Raw genomic sequence first — 17,215 nt, 5'->3', positions numbered from 1 at the left:
CTCTTGGAAAGAGCACCCTACCCAAGGTCAACACCTCCCCCTATCCCAATAACCCAGTAACTCCACCCAACACTATGGGCAATTTTGGACACTAAGGGAAATTTATCATGGCCAATCCACCTAACCTGCACATCTTTGGACTGTGGGAGGAAACCGGAGCACCCGGAGGAAACCCACGCACACACGGGGAGGATGTGCAGACTCCTTACAGACAGTGACCCAAGCCGGAATCGAACCTGGGACCCTGGAGCTGTGAAGCCATTGTGCTATCCTCGACTTTCTGGCTCAACAATAGGGAACTAGGTCAGCAGCAACCTGGGGGGAAGGGGGGGGGGGTTTCAGGGGGGGCATTGTTTATGTTAATTTAATTTATTGTTAACTTATTTTGTTGTTTATTTGGTTTGGGGGTGGGGGGGGGGGGGGTTCGCTATATGCATTGTTACGGGTGCCGGGGGGTGTTTATTATTGTTATTATTATTATTGTTCTATTATACATTTTTCAAAAATCTCAATAAAAATTATTTTTTTAAAAACCTCAAAAAACCCCAGCAAGCTCCAAGAGCTGGTGCAGACTCGATGGGCCGAATGGCCTCCTGCACTGTAAATTCTATGAAAAAAAATAATAAAAGTTTCACAGCTTTTTTAAAAAATGTGCTTATTCTCTTTATGGCCAATTTCTGTCTTGAATATACTCAGTGTCAGGTCACTTAGAGCTCTCTGGGGTAAAAATCCTCTGGGTGAAGACATTTCTCCACCTCTATGATAAATTGCTGATTCCTTACTCCGCCTCCTTACCACTTTGTTTTAAAATCTGCAGCTAGAAGAAACATCCTCCCAACATCTGCCTTGTCAAGCCCTTGAAGAATTTTAGTTGTTTCAGTGAGATCACTTCTCATTCTTCACGTTTGGAAGCATAGGCTTAGTTCAATAAATTCACCCACAAAGGATCCCAGGAATTAATCCATTGATCCTTTGTTGCATCTTCCCAAAGGTAGTTCTAATTTCCTTGGGTAAGGAGACCAAAATTGTACATAATACTCCAGGTGCGGTTACGCTAAAGCCCTATATAACTGCAGTAAGATTTCTTCTTATGAGCCAACCCCCTTTAAAATTTGGACTGCCAATCAAGCTTTATTATGGATGCTATAGAAGTTTGAATGCTCTTGAAACTATGGGCAAATGGAGAGTATTCCATCACACCTGTAGCTTGTGTATGGTGGGAAAAGGTTTCGTGAATGTAGAGGTGATTTACCAATCATAGAATATCCAATCTCTGACCTCATGCAGCCACAATATTTTTGTTAGTCCAGTTAAGTCACTGGTCAGTGATGAGCCCTCCAGGATGTTCCATGGGAATTTGGTTATAGTAATCCATTGAATGTTAAAGGAAGGTGGTTCGACCCTCTTGTTGAAGATGGCCAGCGCCTGGCACTTCTGTGGCATGAATGTTACTTGACTTACCAACCCAAACCTTGAATGTTGTCCAGGTCTTGCTGCAGGTGGACATGGACTGTTTCATTATCTGAGAAGTTGCACCTAGAAATGAAGAACAGTTGTTAGCAAATATTCCTATTTCTGAACTTATGATGAGAAGGTCATTGGTGAAGGAGTTGAAGATGGTTAGGCCTTGGACATTGCCCTGAGGAATTCCTGAGATGATTGGCTTTCAAAAACTGCAGCCATCCTCCCATGGACATGGTATGACTCGAGCACTGGAGAGTTTGCCCTTGCTTTCCTGACTCAAGTTTTGCTGTGCCTCATACATTTGGTTACATGTTGCCTTGATGTCAAGGGCAGTCATTCTCCTTACCTCTGGAGTTCTGCTCTTTTGACCATGTTTGGACCAAGAGTGCAATGAAGTCAGGAGCTGAGGCCCTGGTGGAATCCAAACCGCATCAGTGAGCAGGTGGCGTGCACATGTGCTGCTCGATGGCCACCACAAAAAACACTAATCAGAATTGATGGGGAATAAATGGAGCTGCTTTTAAGAAGACCACAATGACCTGATGTCTGGTTTCAAGCTGAAGAGTTTCAGTTTTGTGTTGGGCTCCGCATTCAACAGATTCCTCCTTTGTTTACAGCCGCTCAAGTGTTAAAATCTGATCTTGCAGTTGTATATTCTTCCTGTTTAAAAATCTTCCCATAAAACTGCATTATTAGTGCTCCCATTTAACTTGTGTTGTGCACATGGAAGCTGCTCTGGTTGTGTGACACTGCACAAGTGGTGGGTGAGGCCTTGCTTGTTCTCTCCTATGGCCTCAGCTGTGATGTGTGTTAGTGACTTGTATTTTGGATTAGCTGCAGATACTTGGAGAACCCTCGCAGACCACCAGTGGTGGTGGACTGAAGTGGCTGTGATTAGCCAGTTTAAATTTGTCTGGCTTCAATTATTGGCTCAGTAGAATTAGGAACATAGGATTGCTCTTTATTCTTCCCATGTACCTACTGATCCTGTAAAGCATATATGTCAAACTCAAGGCCCGCGGGCCAAATCCGGCCCGCGGTGGAATTATCTTTGGCCCGCGAGATAATATCTAATTACTTTTTTTTTGATTTAAATTTTTTTTTATTTTTTTTAAATTTAGATTAGCCAATTATTTTTTCCAATTAAGGGGCAATTTAGCGTGGCCAATCCACCTACTCTGCACATTTTTGGGTTGTGGGGGCGAAACCCACGCAGACACGGGGAGAACGTGCAGACTCCACACGGACAGTGACCCAGAGCCGGGATCGAACCTGGGACCTCAGCGCCGTGAGGCGGTTGTGCTAACCACTAGGCCACCGTGCTGCCCTAATAATATCTAATTACTATTAAAGCTGGCTCCAGCAATTGAAGCGCCTATGGCGTATGATATGGCTGATGCCGAGTTTATTCAGGTATAGTGTAAATCACAAAGTGTTGGCCTGTGGAAAAATGTTTTCATTAGAAATTACTCTGGAAAAGCTCCAGATAAAGCAATAAGAAATAAATGCAACTAATTTTTTATTTATTTAATATTTAATGTTGTTTTTATAGGCAATAACCTAAGCTTTATTAATTCCAGGTTCAATAAGTTCATTTCAATAAGATTTGCAAAAAAACATTGAACCAGTCCGGCCCTCGACTTGTCCCGATTTTTAAATTTTGGCCCACGGTGTATTTGAGTTTGACACCCCTGCTGTAAAGTGACCATACTTCGGCTTTCCATTTTTATGATTTCATTTTGGAAGCAATTTGTCGATGTTTATTTTTGGGAAAGGTTGAGTGAGGGAAAGCAGTTAGCTTCTATGCTTTACTTTTGGCTGCAGTTCATGCTGCTTTCAGGCTATATCTTGAGATTAATCAATATATAGATAACCTTCAATTTGTCCTGCAGCAAATTTCATCAACTCATTTCCCCTTGCCCCTCCCCAGGCTCTTGTTTGGCCGCGATCAGTTTGAATCCTGATGTTGACAACTTGACGAACATGCAGGGTCCCTAGTGGGCATAATCGCTGTCGTAACAGCGTATTCTGTTTCTTTGTGTTTGTGTTTGAAGAATTTCCAGATGCAATTTATTGTGTCTAATGAGATGTACACAGTCGATATTAGAAATGAAATATTGCCTGCCCTTCCTTTACTGCAGTTCAAATGTCCTCCGATATCAAGCTTTGTACCATGGTGTGCTTTGTTGAGTTCTTGTCGCTCTCTTCCCTTAGCCTTGAATAACAATTTTCTTGTACACAAGCTTACTGTCTGTTCTACTCTTCCTGTTTTTCAGTTTAGTTTGAACTTCTACTGAAACTACCTCTTATTATTTTGCACTGGCGTTTAAAGCATTGGCATGATTGGCCTATATCTACATTTTACATCAGTAATTAGCATGTTGTTCCTTCTTTGTTGCTTGTTTTCCAGTAATGTAGCCAAATTTGCACTTAATAACCTAATAATCCTGATGTATTTTGCTACATCCTGCCTGACTATTATTGCGAATTCGGCACGCTTAAGACCCGAGTGTACAAAAAGATCTGTTGGATTCTTTTTTAAAATTTGGAGTACCCAATTATTTTTTTCCAATTAAGGGGCAATTTAACGTGCCCAATCCACCTAACCTGCGCATATTTGGGTTGTGGGGGCTAAACCCACACAGACAAGAGGAGAATGTGCAAACTCCACAATGAGAGTTGCCCAAAACCGAGATTCAAACCTGGGTCCTCAGTGCCATAGGCAGCAGTGCTAACCACTGTTCCATGTGCCATCCTATATGTTGGATTCTTAACTGGGTTTTAGGACTTTTGACCATTGCCAATCTGTATTCCCTTCCAATGACAAATTTCTAATTGACCTCAAGTTCTTGCTGGTCACAACAGCCTTAAGAACTAGCTATTTTGCACACGTTAGTAACCTTAAGCAAAATGATAATTTGTGTATTGTGGCATGATACCACTGTTACTCAGTGTGTTGCCTGATGTACTGTTACTCAGTGTGTTGCCTGATGTACTGTTACTCAGTGTGTTGCCTGATGTACTGTGAGCAATTCCATAATTGATTTATTAATTATTTGTGTATTTTGTATATACATTTCTGTGGCAAAGATTCATCAGTACGGTTACTGACCAACTTAGAGTTGGTCATATGTTGGCCTCCTTCTGATTATTTTTTTTTTCCTAGATATTTCCCACATTGTTTCTGTAATAATCTAATAATCTTTATTTGTGTCACAAGTAGGCTTACATTAACACTGCGAAGTTACTGTGAAAATCCCCTGGTCGCCTGTTCGTGTACAGTGAGGGAGAATTCAGAATATCCAATTTACCTAACAAGCATTTCTTTTGGGAGAAAACTGGAGCACACCGAGGAAACCCACTCAACATGGGGAGAACGTGCAGGCTCCACACGGACAGTCACCCCAGCTGGGAATCGAACCTGGGTCCCTGGCACAATGAAGCAACTGTGTTAACCACTGTGCTACCGTGCTGCCCATAAGAAACAGTGCAGGGCTTCAGTCTCTGGAGCAGGCTTGAACCCACAGCCTCCTGAATCAGGAACCGAAGTGCTACCCAGAGAGCCAAACCTCTATAGGTTCAAATAGAAAAATGATTTTAAAAATAACTTGTATTTATATAGCACCTTTCTCAAATTCACCGTATTCAAAAGCACTTTACAAGCAATGAAGTACTATTTGATGTGCAGTCACTGTTGTAATGGTGGAAATGTAGCAAGTAGCTAATTTGCACACAGCAAGCTTCCACAAACGTGACCAAAATTAATTTTACTGCTGAGGCAGGATATTGAGGAGAATTGCCCATTTCGTTTCAACATTGCCATATGATCTTTATGTATATCTGAGACCTGACATACTTTGGTATGATGTCTCATCTGAAAGATGCTGACTCCAACTGTAATACTCGCTCAATTTTGCACTGAACTAAGATTTTGGAGTGGGTCTTAAACCCAGAACTCTGAGGGAAGAAGAGAGCCAACATCTAAATATAAATATAGAAGAAAAATCCCCCAAATGTGTCCCAATATACTTTTAGTTGTTAAAAGGAGATTAATTCAAATGTGTTGGTTCAAATGTCTTGGGTTTAATACATTTTTATTGGCATGATATGAAGAGTTGAGTAGATGCAGCTCATTATCGTGTTTTGCAAAAAAAACAAAAGTTGTCCATGTATAGTGGATTACTTTTGAAGTGCAGCCATTGTTTTGAGCTGGTTGCTGAACGAGGTGATCTGATGTTTGAGATCGGTTAATTAGCATTTCCAAAGATGGCGATGTGACACATTACTAATACTGTTTAAATATGCCTTCTATTTTGGAGATACGTAGTATCTTTAGGAGTTATGTTTGAAGTAAGATTTGTAAATTGGGTATTTAATAATTAGTCAGTAAATTGTGGAGATGGTCTCAGTCATTTGGGCTGATGTTTCAAGAACTGATTATGGAACAGTTCATTTTGTCGGTTTTATTGGTTCACCATCCATCAATATTTATCCGTTGGTGCATCCCACCAACTAGTACGTGAACATAACGCAGGTTTACATGTTCACTTATCTAATTACCTATATATCTAATAGCATCGCCAGTGGTTTCCTGATCTCTTCTAAAACCTCCTGATGTACATCCAAAAGGACTTTTTACATGGGTTTACATGGTATTTGCAGCACAGAAACGGGCCATTCAACCGTTTTGGTCCATGTTTGCATTTATGCTCCACTTGAACCTCCTCCTGCCTGTTTTGCATCAGCCCATCGCCTATCTCCCTTTCTCTCTGATGTGGAGATGCCGGCGTTGGACTGGGGTGAGCACAGTAAGAAGTCTTACAACACTAGGTTAAAGTCCAACAGGTTTGTTTCAAACACGAGCTTTTGGAGCACTGCTCCTTCCTCAGGTGAATGGAGAGGTATGTTCCAGAAACATTTGTATAGACAAAGTCAGAGATGCCAGACAATGCTTGGAATGTGAGCATTTGCGGGTAGTCAAATCCTTACAGATCCAGAGATGGGGGGTAATCCCAGGTTAAAGAGGTGTGACTTGTCTCAAACCAGGACAGTTGGTAGGATTTTGCAAGTCCAGGCCAGATGGTGGGGGGTGAATGTAATGCGACATGAATCCAAGATCCCGGTTGAGGCCGCACTCATGCATGCGGAACTTAGCTACAAGTTTTGCTCGGCAATTCTGCATTGTCGCCTGTCCTGAAGACCGCCTTGGAGAACGCTTACCCGGAGATCAGAGGTTGAATGCCCTTGACTGCTGAAGTGTTCCCCGACTGCAAGGGAACATTCCTGCCTGGTGATTGTCGCATGATGCCCGTTCATTCGTTGCCGCAGTGTCTGCATGGTCTCGCCAATGTACCACGCTTCGGGACATCCTTTCCTGCAGCGTATGAGGTAGACTACATTGGTCAAGTCGCACGAGTATGTGCCGCATACCTGATGGGTGGTGTTTCCACGTGTAATGATGGTATCCATGTCGATGATCTGGCATGTCTTGCAGAGATTGCCCTGGCAGGGTTGTGTGGTGTTGTGGTTGCTGTTCTGAAGGCTGGGTAATTTGCTGCAAACAATGGTTTGTTTGAGGTTGCGTGGTTGTTTGAAGGCAAGTAGTGGGGGTGTGGGGATGACCTTGGCAAGATGTTGATCTTCATTGATGATGTGTTGAAGGCTGCGAAGAAGATGTCGTAGTTTCTCCGCCCCAGGAAAGTACTGGACGACGAAGGGTACTCTGTCAGTTGTGTCCCATGTTTGTCTTCTGAGGAGGTCAGTGCGGTTTTTTGCTGTGGCGCGTTGGAACTGTCGATCGATGAGTCGAGCGCCATATCCCGTTCGTACGAGGGCATCTTTCAGCACCTGTAGGTGTCTGTTACGCTCCTCCTCGTCTGAGCAGATCCTGTGTATACGGAGGGCTTGTCCATAGGGGATGGCTTCTTTAATGTGTTTCGGGTGAAAGCTGGAGAAGTGGAGCATCGTGAGATTATCTGTGGGCTTGCGGTAAAACAAAGTGCTGAGGTGACTGTCCTTGATGGAGATGAGTGTGTCCAAGAATGCAACTGAATTTGGAGAATAGTTCATGGTGAGTCTGATGGTGGGATGGAACTTATTGATCTCATAGTGTAGTTGTTTCAGTGATGCTTCGCTGTGGGTCCAAAGGAAAAAAATGTCATCGATGTATCTGGTGTATAACGTCGGTTCTCCCTGATGTTTATTGAGCTTCTTTAAATGCATCTATACCATTCACAAGTTACTCCGTGATAGCGAGATGCACAATCTCACCACCCTCAAGGTAAATAAGTTTCTCCTGAATTTTTATCTTGCTTTTAAAATTTATTGTTTTGGATTCCCTCCCATGTCTATATGTACCTTATCATGCACTTGTAAAAAAACACTTGGCTAACCGCTCTGCCTTCTCTTTTCTAAAGAAGATTGCATTTATATCCTAAGCTCTCAATGTGTGCAGTTGCTTCACAGTCAATTAATTACTTTTGAAGTACAGTCATTTCTGTTTATAGGAAAACAAGACAGTTAGTTTGCGCACTGTAAAGGTCCCCACAAACAGCTTGTAACATAGACGAAACAGAAAATGTTGGAAAAACTCAGCAGGTCCAGCAGCATCAGTGGTGAGAGAAACAGAGTTAATGTTTGAAGTCCATATGACTCTTCAAAGCTCAGATTGCACCAATATTCAGTGTGGCGCATTTGATATACTGCAAGCTACATACATGAAAATACAGTGCCTTCTTTTCAGACAGAACATGTACACACTTTGTGCCTGTTTCAGCTAAACAAAATAAGTGGTGATTTGCTGATTTATTCCGGGGCAATGCCTGTAATGTTCTTGCCGGACAGTCAACATTAACTGTGGGTCAACTCTTTACAAAACAACAGATGAATAACAGTATGAACATGTACAAGCCACCTCTCTCCCAGCTCCCTCGTCAGTCTGAGGTCACCTGACTAGCATTCGCATAAAGACTAATGAGACTCCTAGTGGTCAATCGGTGAATTACAACACAACCATGATATTATTACAATGCCGTGACCAATCGGAGTCGAGCTGTCTGATTTAAATTTTCAGACGCTGCTTGGCGGTTAACTGTCAGTAGCCATTAACTAGTGCATTCTCCATGGTAACGTCTTTACCAATCAGAGTTCACTTGCCAACCAATCAGCACTGTTATTTCCTCCGACATTGGTTGAAAGGGTTTAAAATGATACACGCTACTTCTATCTGTTGTGGCCTATCTTTTCCTAAAAAGTAAAATTTTTGAGACGGGGAGTAGGTTGGGGCTCCCTGAAAGGGGATGCCATCTCATTGTTTCCTCTTCCCTCTTCCTACTAAAAACAAAATGACACACTAAAAATCATAAATGCCACTAGCTGCTAAATCCTCAAAGATTGAAAACTTGTGATGAGAAAACAGTTTTCAACTCAGACTGTCTATAGAAGTCGTGGATGAAATGATAGAGGACACGCGATGGGCTGATGCAAAATAGAGGACGCTCTACTTCCATAATTCGAACACTGTGCAGCTGTGGCTCATGTGGTCTCTTTCTCTTCTCTCATGCCGTGGCTACTTTCCCCTGCCTCTTGACTACTTGTTTATCTATTTTTTTGTTTTTGGCAACAGTCAGGTCCTTGAACAGTTAGGTGAATGGCTCCCATGTTCTGAAGAAGCCATTTTCTGACCACGTGATGGAGAATTTGATTTTCTCCATTTGGAGAAATTCCGATAGGTCGGACAGCCAGTCTACAGCTTTTAGGTGGTGCTGCTGACCGCCAGCCGAGCAGAATTCTACGGCGGGCGATCAAGGAGGCAAAAGCAAGGACGTCCGCCCTCCTCCTCATGAAGAGATCTGGCTGGTCTGATAACCTGAAGGCCGCCACTTTCTGGCACTGCTCCACCCTCATCCTCAACACTTTGGCCATTGCCTTGAAGAAGGCTGTCCAGTACCCAGCAAGTCTGGGGCAAAACCAGAACATGCGGGTGTGGTTGGCCGGGCCACCTTGGCACCATTCACATCTGTTCTCCACTTCCGGGAAGAACTTATTCATTTGGGTTCTTGTTAAGTGGGCTTTATGTACCACCTTTATTTGCGCTCGGTTGAGTCTTGCGCAAGTAGAGGTGGCATTGACCCTATGTAGTGCTTCGCTCCAGAGTCCCCACCCTATTTTGAGCCACAAGTCTTCCATTTCCTCCTCATCCTGTCAAGCACAGTGTGGGCCCTCTATCAGTCATTCATACATGTCGCTACAGTTCCCTTTATCTAGGATGTTTGCGTCAAGTAGCTCCTCTAGTAGTCTGTTGTGGTGGTCATGGGTACGTCCCTGTCTCCTGCCATAGGAAGTTTTTAAGCTGCAGGTATGAGTTTGTTACTCGTAGCTAGCTGGAATCTCTCAGTCGTTCGTCCAGTGTTGTAACCCTGTCGTTGGTGTATAGGTCCCCAATTGTCGGCGTCCCTCAGTCCTGTCTCCACTGTTTAAAGGTGGCGTCAGTGAGTGCTGGCGCGAACCAAGGTTGTTGCAGATTTGTAGGACATTTCGGAAAGGCCGAATTGCTGCTGTAATTGGTTCCAGGTCTGGCGGGTGGCTACCACCACTGGGCTGCTGGAGTGTTTTTTGGGTGGGAATGGGAGTGCCGCCGTGGCAAGAACCTAGAGCGAGGTCCCCTGCAGCAGGCCGCCTCTGTGCGCACCCACTCTTCTGGCTCCTTGATCCATCCCAGCACTCTTTCTGCTGTTGCTGCCGAGTGGTAGTACAGTAGGTTTGGAAGGGCTAGCCTTCCCCTGGACTTTGTTTTCTGTAAGACCCTCTTTAGGATCCTAGCACCCCCCCCCCCCCCCCCCGGACCCCCGGATACAAACGGCATGATTAACTTGTCCATGAGTTGAAAAAGGCCTTGCGGATACAGATCTGGATTGATCGAAGTAGCAAGACCACGTTAATTTTGATTGTCTGCACTCCCGCGAGGGAGTGTGTGAGTGCATTCCATCTTGGGTCCTTTTTGGCTTCCTCTGTCAGACTGGTCAAGTTCCACTTGTGAACATCTGCCCAGTCATGAGCAATTTGGATCCCCAGGTAGTGGAATTTGTGTCAGGCTTGTTTAAATGGCAGACCTCCCGGCGCTGCCCCTCCCCCTTGCGGGTTTACCGGGACGATTGTGCTTCTGCCCTTGTTGAATTTGTAGCCCGAGAAGGTGCCAAACTCTTTCAGGAGTGTGATGATTCCTTCCATGCTGCTTTGTGGGTCCGAGATGCAGAGCAGCAGACCATCTGCATGGAGCAAGACTCCGTGCTCTCTGCCTCCCTTTTGGATTCCCCACCAGTTTTTGCTGTTCTGAGAGTAATCGCTAGTGGTTCGGTTGCTAGGGCAGACAGCAGTGGGGACAGCGGGCATCCCTGCCTGATGCCCTTGTGCAGCTGGAAGTACTGGGGGCTGCTGTTTGTCCGAACGCTCGCCATGGGAGCGTTGTACAGGAGCTTCACCCAGGAGGTGAACCCTGTTCCAAACCCGAACCGTTCCAGTATCTCTGAGGTGCTTCCACTCAACACTGTCGAATGCCTTTTCTGCATCCAGGGAGACGATCACCTCTGGTGTTCTCTCCCCGGATGCGGTCATTATCACGTTCAGTAGGCGCCTGATGTTCGAGGTTTGCTACCTACCTTTGACAAAGCACGTTTGATCCTCCGTGACCACCTCGAGAACGCTGTTCTTCTACCTTTTGGCTTGGATCTTGGCCGGTATTTTGGCATCTATGTTTAGTAGTGAGATGGGTTTGTATGACCTGCATTCCGTTGGGTCTTTGTCTTTCTTGGGTATTAGCCTGTGCTAGTGTGGATGGTCGTGTGCCTTTTGCCATCAAGTCTTTGAACATCTCCCTCAGGTGTGGGGCCAGTGCTGCAGCAAATTTTTTGTAGACTGGCATGTCCAGTCCATCAAAGAACTGTTTCATCCCCAAGCCCCCTGCTGGTGGCTGAGGTGTACAGCCCCGGTAAAAGGCCTCAAAGGTTTTGTTGACCTTCTCTGGGTCTGTTTCCGATGTGCCTCTGTTGTCTCTAGTGGTGTACCATCAGCTGCTGTGCCATTTTTGTACAGGGCTGTTTTTGCCCTGTTGAATTCTGTCCGTTTCCTGGCCAGGTCAGCCCCAATGTCCTGTTGTATCCTCATTCTATGTCCTTTCCAGCTACAGTTCTTGGACTGCCTGGCTCAGCGCAGGATTCTTTCTCGGTCCGGGTACCGGTTACAGTTTGGCTATTATTGCCCTCGGTTGTTCCCTGGCTTTGGGTTTCGCACGCAGTGACTGGTGTGCCCTGTCTATTTCTGGTGGTTGGGGAAAGTTTCCCTTCCCTCCATGTTGCCCAGCATCTCTGCCACATATACCGTGGGGTCGCTGCCTTCGATTCCCTCTGGTAGGCCCACAATCTGCAGGTTTTGCCTCCTCGAGCGGTTCTCCTGATCCTCTACTTTACCCCTCAGACTGCCCTGCATTGTAACCAACCTTGCCACCTCTTTGTCGAGTGCCACGATCCGAACACTGGTCTGTTGCAGTCTTTCCATGTCTTTGATGGTAGCCTCTTGGGCTTCCAGTCTCTTCACTCTGCTCAGGGCGAGCTGTATTTGGGCCCAGAGTTTCAGCCACTGCGTCCTTCACTGTGGCCTCAATGTCTGCTTTTATCTCCGCCTTTATCTCCTGCTGGTGCTCCCTCGGTGCCTTCCAGCTCCGTCCCCTGGTGCGGGAGGAGTTGGCTGCACTGCTCCTCTTGTTCCGGCGAAACTTGCGCTCCACTGCTTGCCCTGGGTGACTCATCCAAGTGCTGCTGTTCCTGGCCCCTTCCACTCCTGGTCTCTATTTAGCCCCTAGTTTGGCTTTTTCCGGGCATCTTTTCTTATATTGCCCCTCTCTTTCTTCCTTCCACTGTCTTTTTAAGGTTGGGGAATGAGTTGCTGTGTTTTTTTGGTGAGTTTCGTTGAAAAGTATTTTCAACGGGTCCACAGGAGGAGAGCCACCTGGCGTACGACTGCTCTGCACATCGTCGTCACTTGATGACATAATTAAGTAGATGTACCCAAATTGAAATTGGATGACTACACATTTATACATCATGTAATCCTAATTATTAGTTCTAAATGAACATAGATAACTTTGAGACAAATGTATACTTTTCTTTGGCATATGCAATTTTGTGTAACTGGACCAAAAGTATAACTAACTAATCCTTCGATCAGGGCTCTTGCGTGCCGCTGGCTGGAACAGTGGCTGTAGCTCGGAATAAAGGCCTTGTTTTGAAGAATGTCTGTTTGGTCACTCGTGTGAGAAAGTGAAGTGCACAATAGCCGAATAGGTATATTCTCTCCCACAACATTGGTTTTCTTATGATTGTCTTGATGAATGTAAGACAAGAAGCTTCAAATGCTTTTAAATAAATAAATGCGTAAAATGTATTGAAAATTTGAAACAAAACTAATGCTGGAATGTACAGTAGGCGAGCCAGTATCCAGAAGAGAGATTTGTTTGGGCAGAATCCTTCATCTTTGACTCACAATGCTCGTGGCAAGTGGGGTTGGGCAATGCATGGAACCTTTCCAGCTTGTCCAAAACCTGAGAGCAAATGTGCTTTATGGGGAAAGCGATCTAGCATGTTGTTTTGAATGCTATTTTCAGTGTAGTCCTTCGCATTTACAACATCTAGATTTTAAAAACAGTCAGCTGTATTTACCTTAACCGTGTATATTAATGTTGGTTTTAAATTTGCTGTTTAAGCACATTGATTAGTTCAGGTAAAAGCAGCTGTGCTCTAGAGTTCCGTCTGCTGCTCCAGGTCACAGTGATTATTCCCCCAGAAACTAACAACGGGTGAAATGTTTTGTAGGCTGCTTCAAACAATGAATGCAGTAAATAAAATTAGCCATACTTTACTAACTGAGGCTTTGGAATTGGGCTGGGTTGTTAAAAAAAATTTGGTGTTGAAAAGAATATTTGTTTTAGGAAGAGAGAATGTTACATTTCTAGTATTTTTTGTTAAATTACTCCTCTCTCTCCTTAACAGATTACTCGACTCAAGAACTAGTTGACATCTCATTGTTCAGATTGGTAGGACAACATGATATCTATACCGGAATTCTTCCTGGGCAAGGATGTACTCATCACAGGAGCAACTGGTTTCATGGGGAAGGTGCTGCTCGAGAAACTGCTGCGCTCTTGTCCAGCAGTCAAGACTGCATATATCCTTGTGAGACCCAAAGCAGGCCAGAATCCTCAAGCGCGGGTTCAAGAGATGCTGAACTGCAAGGTAATAAAAGCCATTTCAGGGCATGATTGGTGTTTTCATTACTGTTGTCTTTGGGGCAGAGTAGGCAAGAAACAAGGGGCTATATATTTGCAGAAGTCTATCTCATTTCTCCACTTTCTTGTATTCGCATTTAATAAAATAATCTTCAAAATTTTGAAAAGGCACAAAATTGGTGAGGTAAATCATAACATGAAACTAGTTTCTTGCGTTGATTTCTCTCGGGCATCAAAAGTGCTAGTGTGCAAATTATATTCTACAAATTAGAAATGACCTCACCAAATGGCCTCACCAAATATCTGTTACCTCTGGCCCTGCACAACTGTGCTCCTCCAGCCTTGGCCCCTTGTGCACCCCTGTTTTTAAATTGGCCCACTATTGGTGGCTGTGTCTTCAGCTGCCTAGGTCCCAAGCTCTGGACTTCCCTCCCTAAACTCCACCTCTCCTCGTCTTCGTATAAGACACTCCTTAAACTCCACCTCTTTGATCAAACTTCTGGTCTCCTGTCCTACTATCTCCATTTTTGACTTGGTGTGAAATTCTGTTTCATAACACTCCTCTGAACCACCTATGTTGAAGGTGTTGTATAAATCTGAGTTGTTGACACAGGGATGTACTTTTTGGGAAAGCATACGGTTATTAATCAGGTTTTTTGTTTGTTCCATGTTTTACTCGTCACGGTTACCTGTTCTTGTGTTTGCATTTCAGTTGCAACCCGAGTGTTATACTATTCCATATCTAGAATTGTCTTTGAGGAAAGACACACCCAACTATTTTGGGCATGGCACCTTATGACCTTATGGAGACTAAGACTTTCAATGTAAATTTATATGCTCTTAAATGCATCAGGAATGCACAGACAAATACAATTGCCTGGATTCTTACAAGAAGAGCTTGAGCAGGGTCCTATAAAGGTCTGGACTGGTTAATGGCTGAACTTCTGAACAGTGGGCACTTCAGACTACCTGTGAGCCACACCTGCAGAAGATCTGCCATTGATGTTTGTGCTAGCAGGCTCCCAAGTTGGGTGTCACCTACTCGAGCTTCCTATTTTTTCCTTCCCACACTTAAAACAATCTTTTGCTCTTGCTTTCAATTTAAAAAGAAGAGCAGGAATACCTATGCGTGTGCTGATTTTCCTCTTAACCCCCTCCCCGACATTCCCCTCCCTTTCTTAACTGGCAAGCCATTTTTCCAGCACAGTAATTTTTTTGAAGGGTTCCCATCTGTTAGATGAGCACAAGTTTAATGTTTGAGGATAACTAATTTTTTTCAGTGTTTATTCATGTGTATTCATTATTCACCTCCTGTAGTTGGTAATCTACCGTATATACTCGCGTATCATGCGACTTTTGAAGACCTAAATTGTAACCTAAATTTGGGGGGTCGCATGATACGCGAGATACAAAATTCGCAGGTGTTTTACTTGCTGTTTTTATGAATGGATACGTCAAGTGGCTGAACATCTTCCCATCAGAATGCTGTGGTCAAAATCTGTAGAGTAGTATCCAAATCATTAACGACTATTGGTTCTTTGTTCAGGTTGTCTTCCTGATCATATGGGTAGTTTATTCAATACATGGCTGTCTTTTTCCGATACAAAATTCGCGGGTGTTTTACTTGCCGTTTTTATGAATGGATACGTCAAGTGGCTGAACGACGCTAGTCAAGTCAGCTGGAAAGCTGTTCGATTCGCGAACAGCTTTCACAACAGAATCCACTCTGCAGAATCCACAGACAATGATACCATTTGGAAGTTTTAGTTTGGGCATTAATTTCCAAAAAAGTGACTCGCATGATACATGAGATATAGCATAAAATCATGTTTTGGGGACGAAAATTTAGGGGTTGCATGATACACGAGATCGCATGATACGCGAGTATATACGGTACTTGTAAGTTGCACCGCAAATTGAACAATTAAGTGCAATCGTATTTAGGGCTATATTTAACTATAATATTTCTAATTTACCTGTGCATTTCCAAAATGTTGAAATTTTTTTAAAAAGCTGTGAAACTTTTAAAACCTCCCAATGTTCTTCATAAGGGAAGGGATTGTATATTGTAATATTAATGTCTAATAATCTAACATTGCAACCTTAGAAACACCAATTGTCCCCCAGCATCCATAGCCTTTTGAGGAGAAAATTCCAATTTTTTTTATTACCCTTCGTTTGGAAAAAGGGCATCCTGCTTTTGTTCTTGAATGGATTGGTTCTCATGTCCCCAGTTTTTAATTCTTCCACAAGAATGTTCAAGCAACTGCCGGTACGAATCCAGTTGGCACCAACTACTGCAGGGCAGCGGTAGCATTGTGGATAGCACAATTGCTTCACAGCTCCAGGGTCCCAGGTTTGATTCCGGTTTGGGTCACTGTCTGTGTGGATGCTGCACATCCTCCCCGTGTGCGCGTGGGTTTCTTCTGGGTGCTCCGGTTTCCTCCCACAGTCCAAAGATGTGCAGGTTATGATAAATTGCCCTTAGTGTCCAAAATTGCCCTTAGTGTTGGGTGGGGTTACTGGGTTATGGGGATAGGGTGGAGGTGTTGACCTTGGGTAGGTGCAGACTCGATGGGCCGAATGGCTTCCTTCTGCACTGTAAATTCTATGAACTATGGTGGACAGAAAAGAGAAACCCAGGGCTTTGTATTGAGCCGTGTTCGGACAGGTTCCAAAGTGTTGCAATTATCAGATTGCAAAGACATCTGTTTGTCATAAATTGGAGCCTTGCATATAAAATGACTTCCACAATAATGCCTTCCTTAACAGCACAATTTAATAGTTTAGAAATAATATTTCAGTAACTTAATTTATATCATGTCATAACACACTAAAAATCCAAAGGCGCTACACATGGGCATAATGGTGCCCTGCAAGCAGTAGAATTAGAGAGGTGCCCAACTGTTAGCTGCTAAATTGGTATTTGGTTCTGCGTGTGCTTGGCATTGGTTGATTAATCCTGGTTTCATATGAACATACAAATCAGGAGAAGGAGGCCACTTGGCCCCTCAAGCCTGTGGTGCCATTCAATAAGATGATGGCCAATCTAAATTTAAGCTTCACATTCCTGCTGCCCCCCCACTCCCCGATAACCCTTTCACCCCCTTACTTATCAAAATCTATTGATTTCTGCCTTAAAAATATTCACCTTTTTGAGAAAGAGAATTCCAAAGTCTTTCAACCGCCAGAGAGATTTAAAAAAAAATATCCTCATCTGTCTTAAATGGGTGACCTCTTATTTTTAAACTGTAGCCCCTAGTTCTAGATTCTCCCAAGAGGAAACAGCCCCTCTACATCCACCCTGTCAATTCCCCCCCAGGATCTTCTGTTTCAATCAAGTTGTCTCTTCTAAACTTCAGTAGATATAAGCGTAGCCTGCCTAACCTTTCATCATAAGACAACCTGCCTTCCCAAGTATTAATCTAGTAAGCCTTCTCTGAACTGGAGACCAATACAGTCCAGTTTCCTGTA

At 43.9% G+C, this 17,215-nt stretch overlaps 1 protein-coding gene across 4 annotated transcripts in view; it reads left to right on the top strand.

The window, feature by feature from the left end:
- far1 (fatty acyl CoA reductase 1) overlaps nt 1–17,215 on the top strand; it is a 140,422-nt gene that overhangs the window by 56,549 nt on the left and 66,658 nt on the right. For all 4 annotated transcript variants that reach the window (XM_038807921.1, XM_038807919.1, XM_038807918.1 and 1 more), the window contains exon 2: nt 13,506–13,748. In XM_038807921.1, the coding sequence (XP_038663849.1) occupies nt 13,560–13,748 (189 nt within the window). In that variant the 5' untranslated portion in view covers nt 13,506–13,559. The remainder of the gene's footprint in view (nt 1–13,505; nt 13,749–17,215) is intronic.

This window comes from Scyliorhinus canicula, chromosome 9 (genome assembly GCF_902713615.1).
Source record: "Scyliorhinus canicula chromosome 9, sScyCan1.1, whole genome shotgun sequence".
Lineage (NCBI taxonomy): Eukaryota > Metazoa > Chordata > Chondrichthyes > Carcharhiniformes > Scyliorhinidae > Scyliorhinus > Scyliorhinus canicula.
This window is presented reverse-complemented; position numbering and strand designations above follow the sequence as displayed.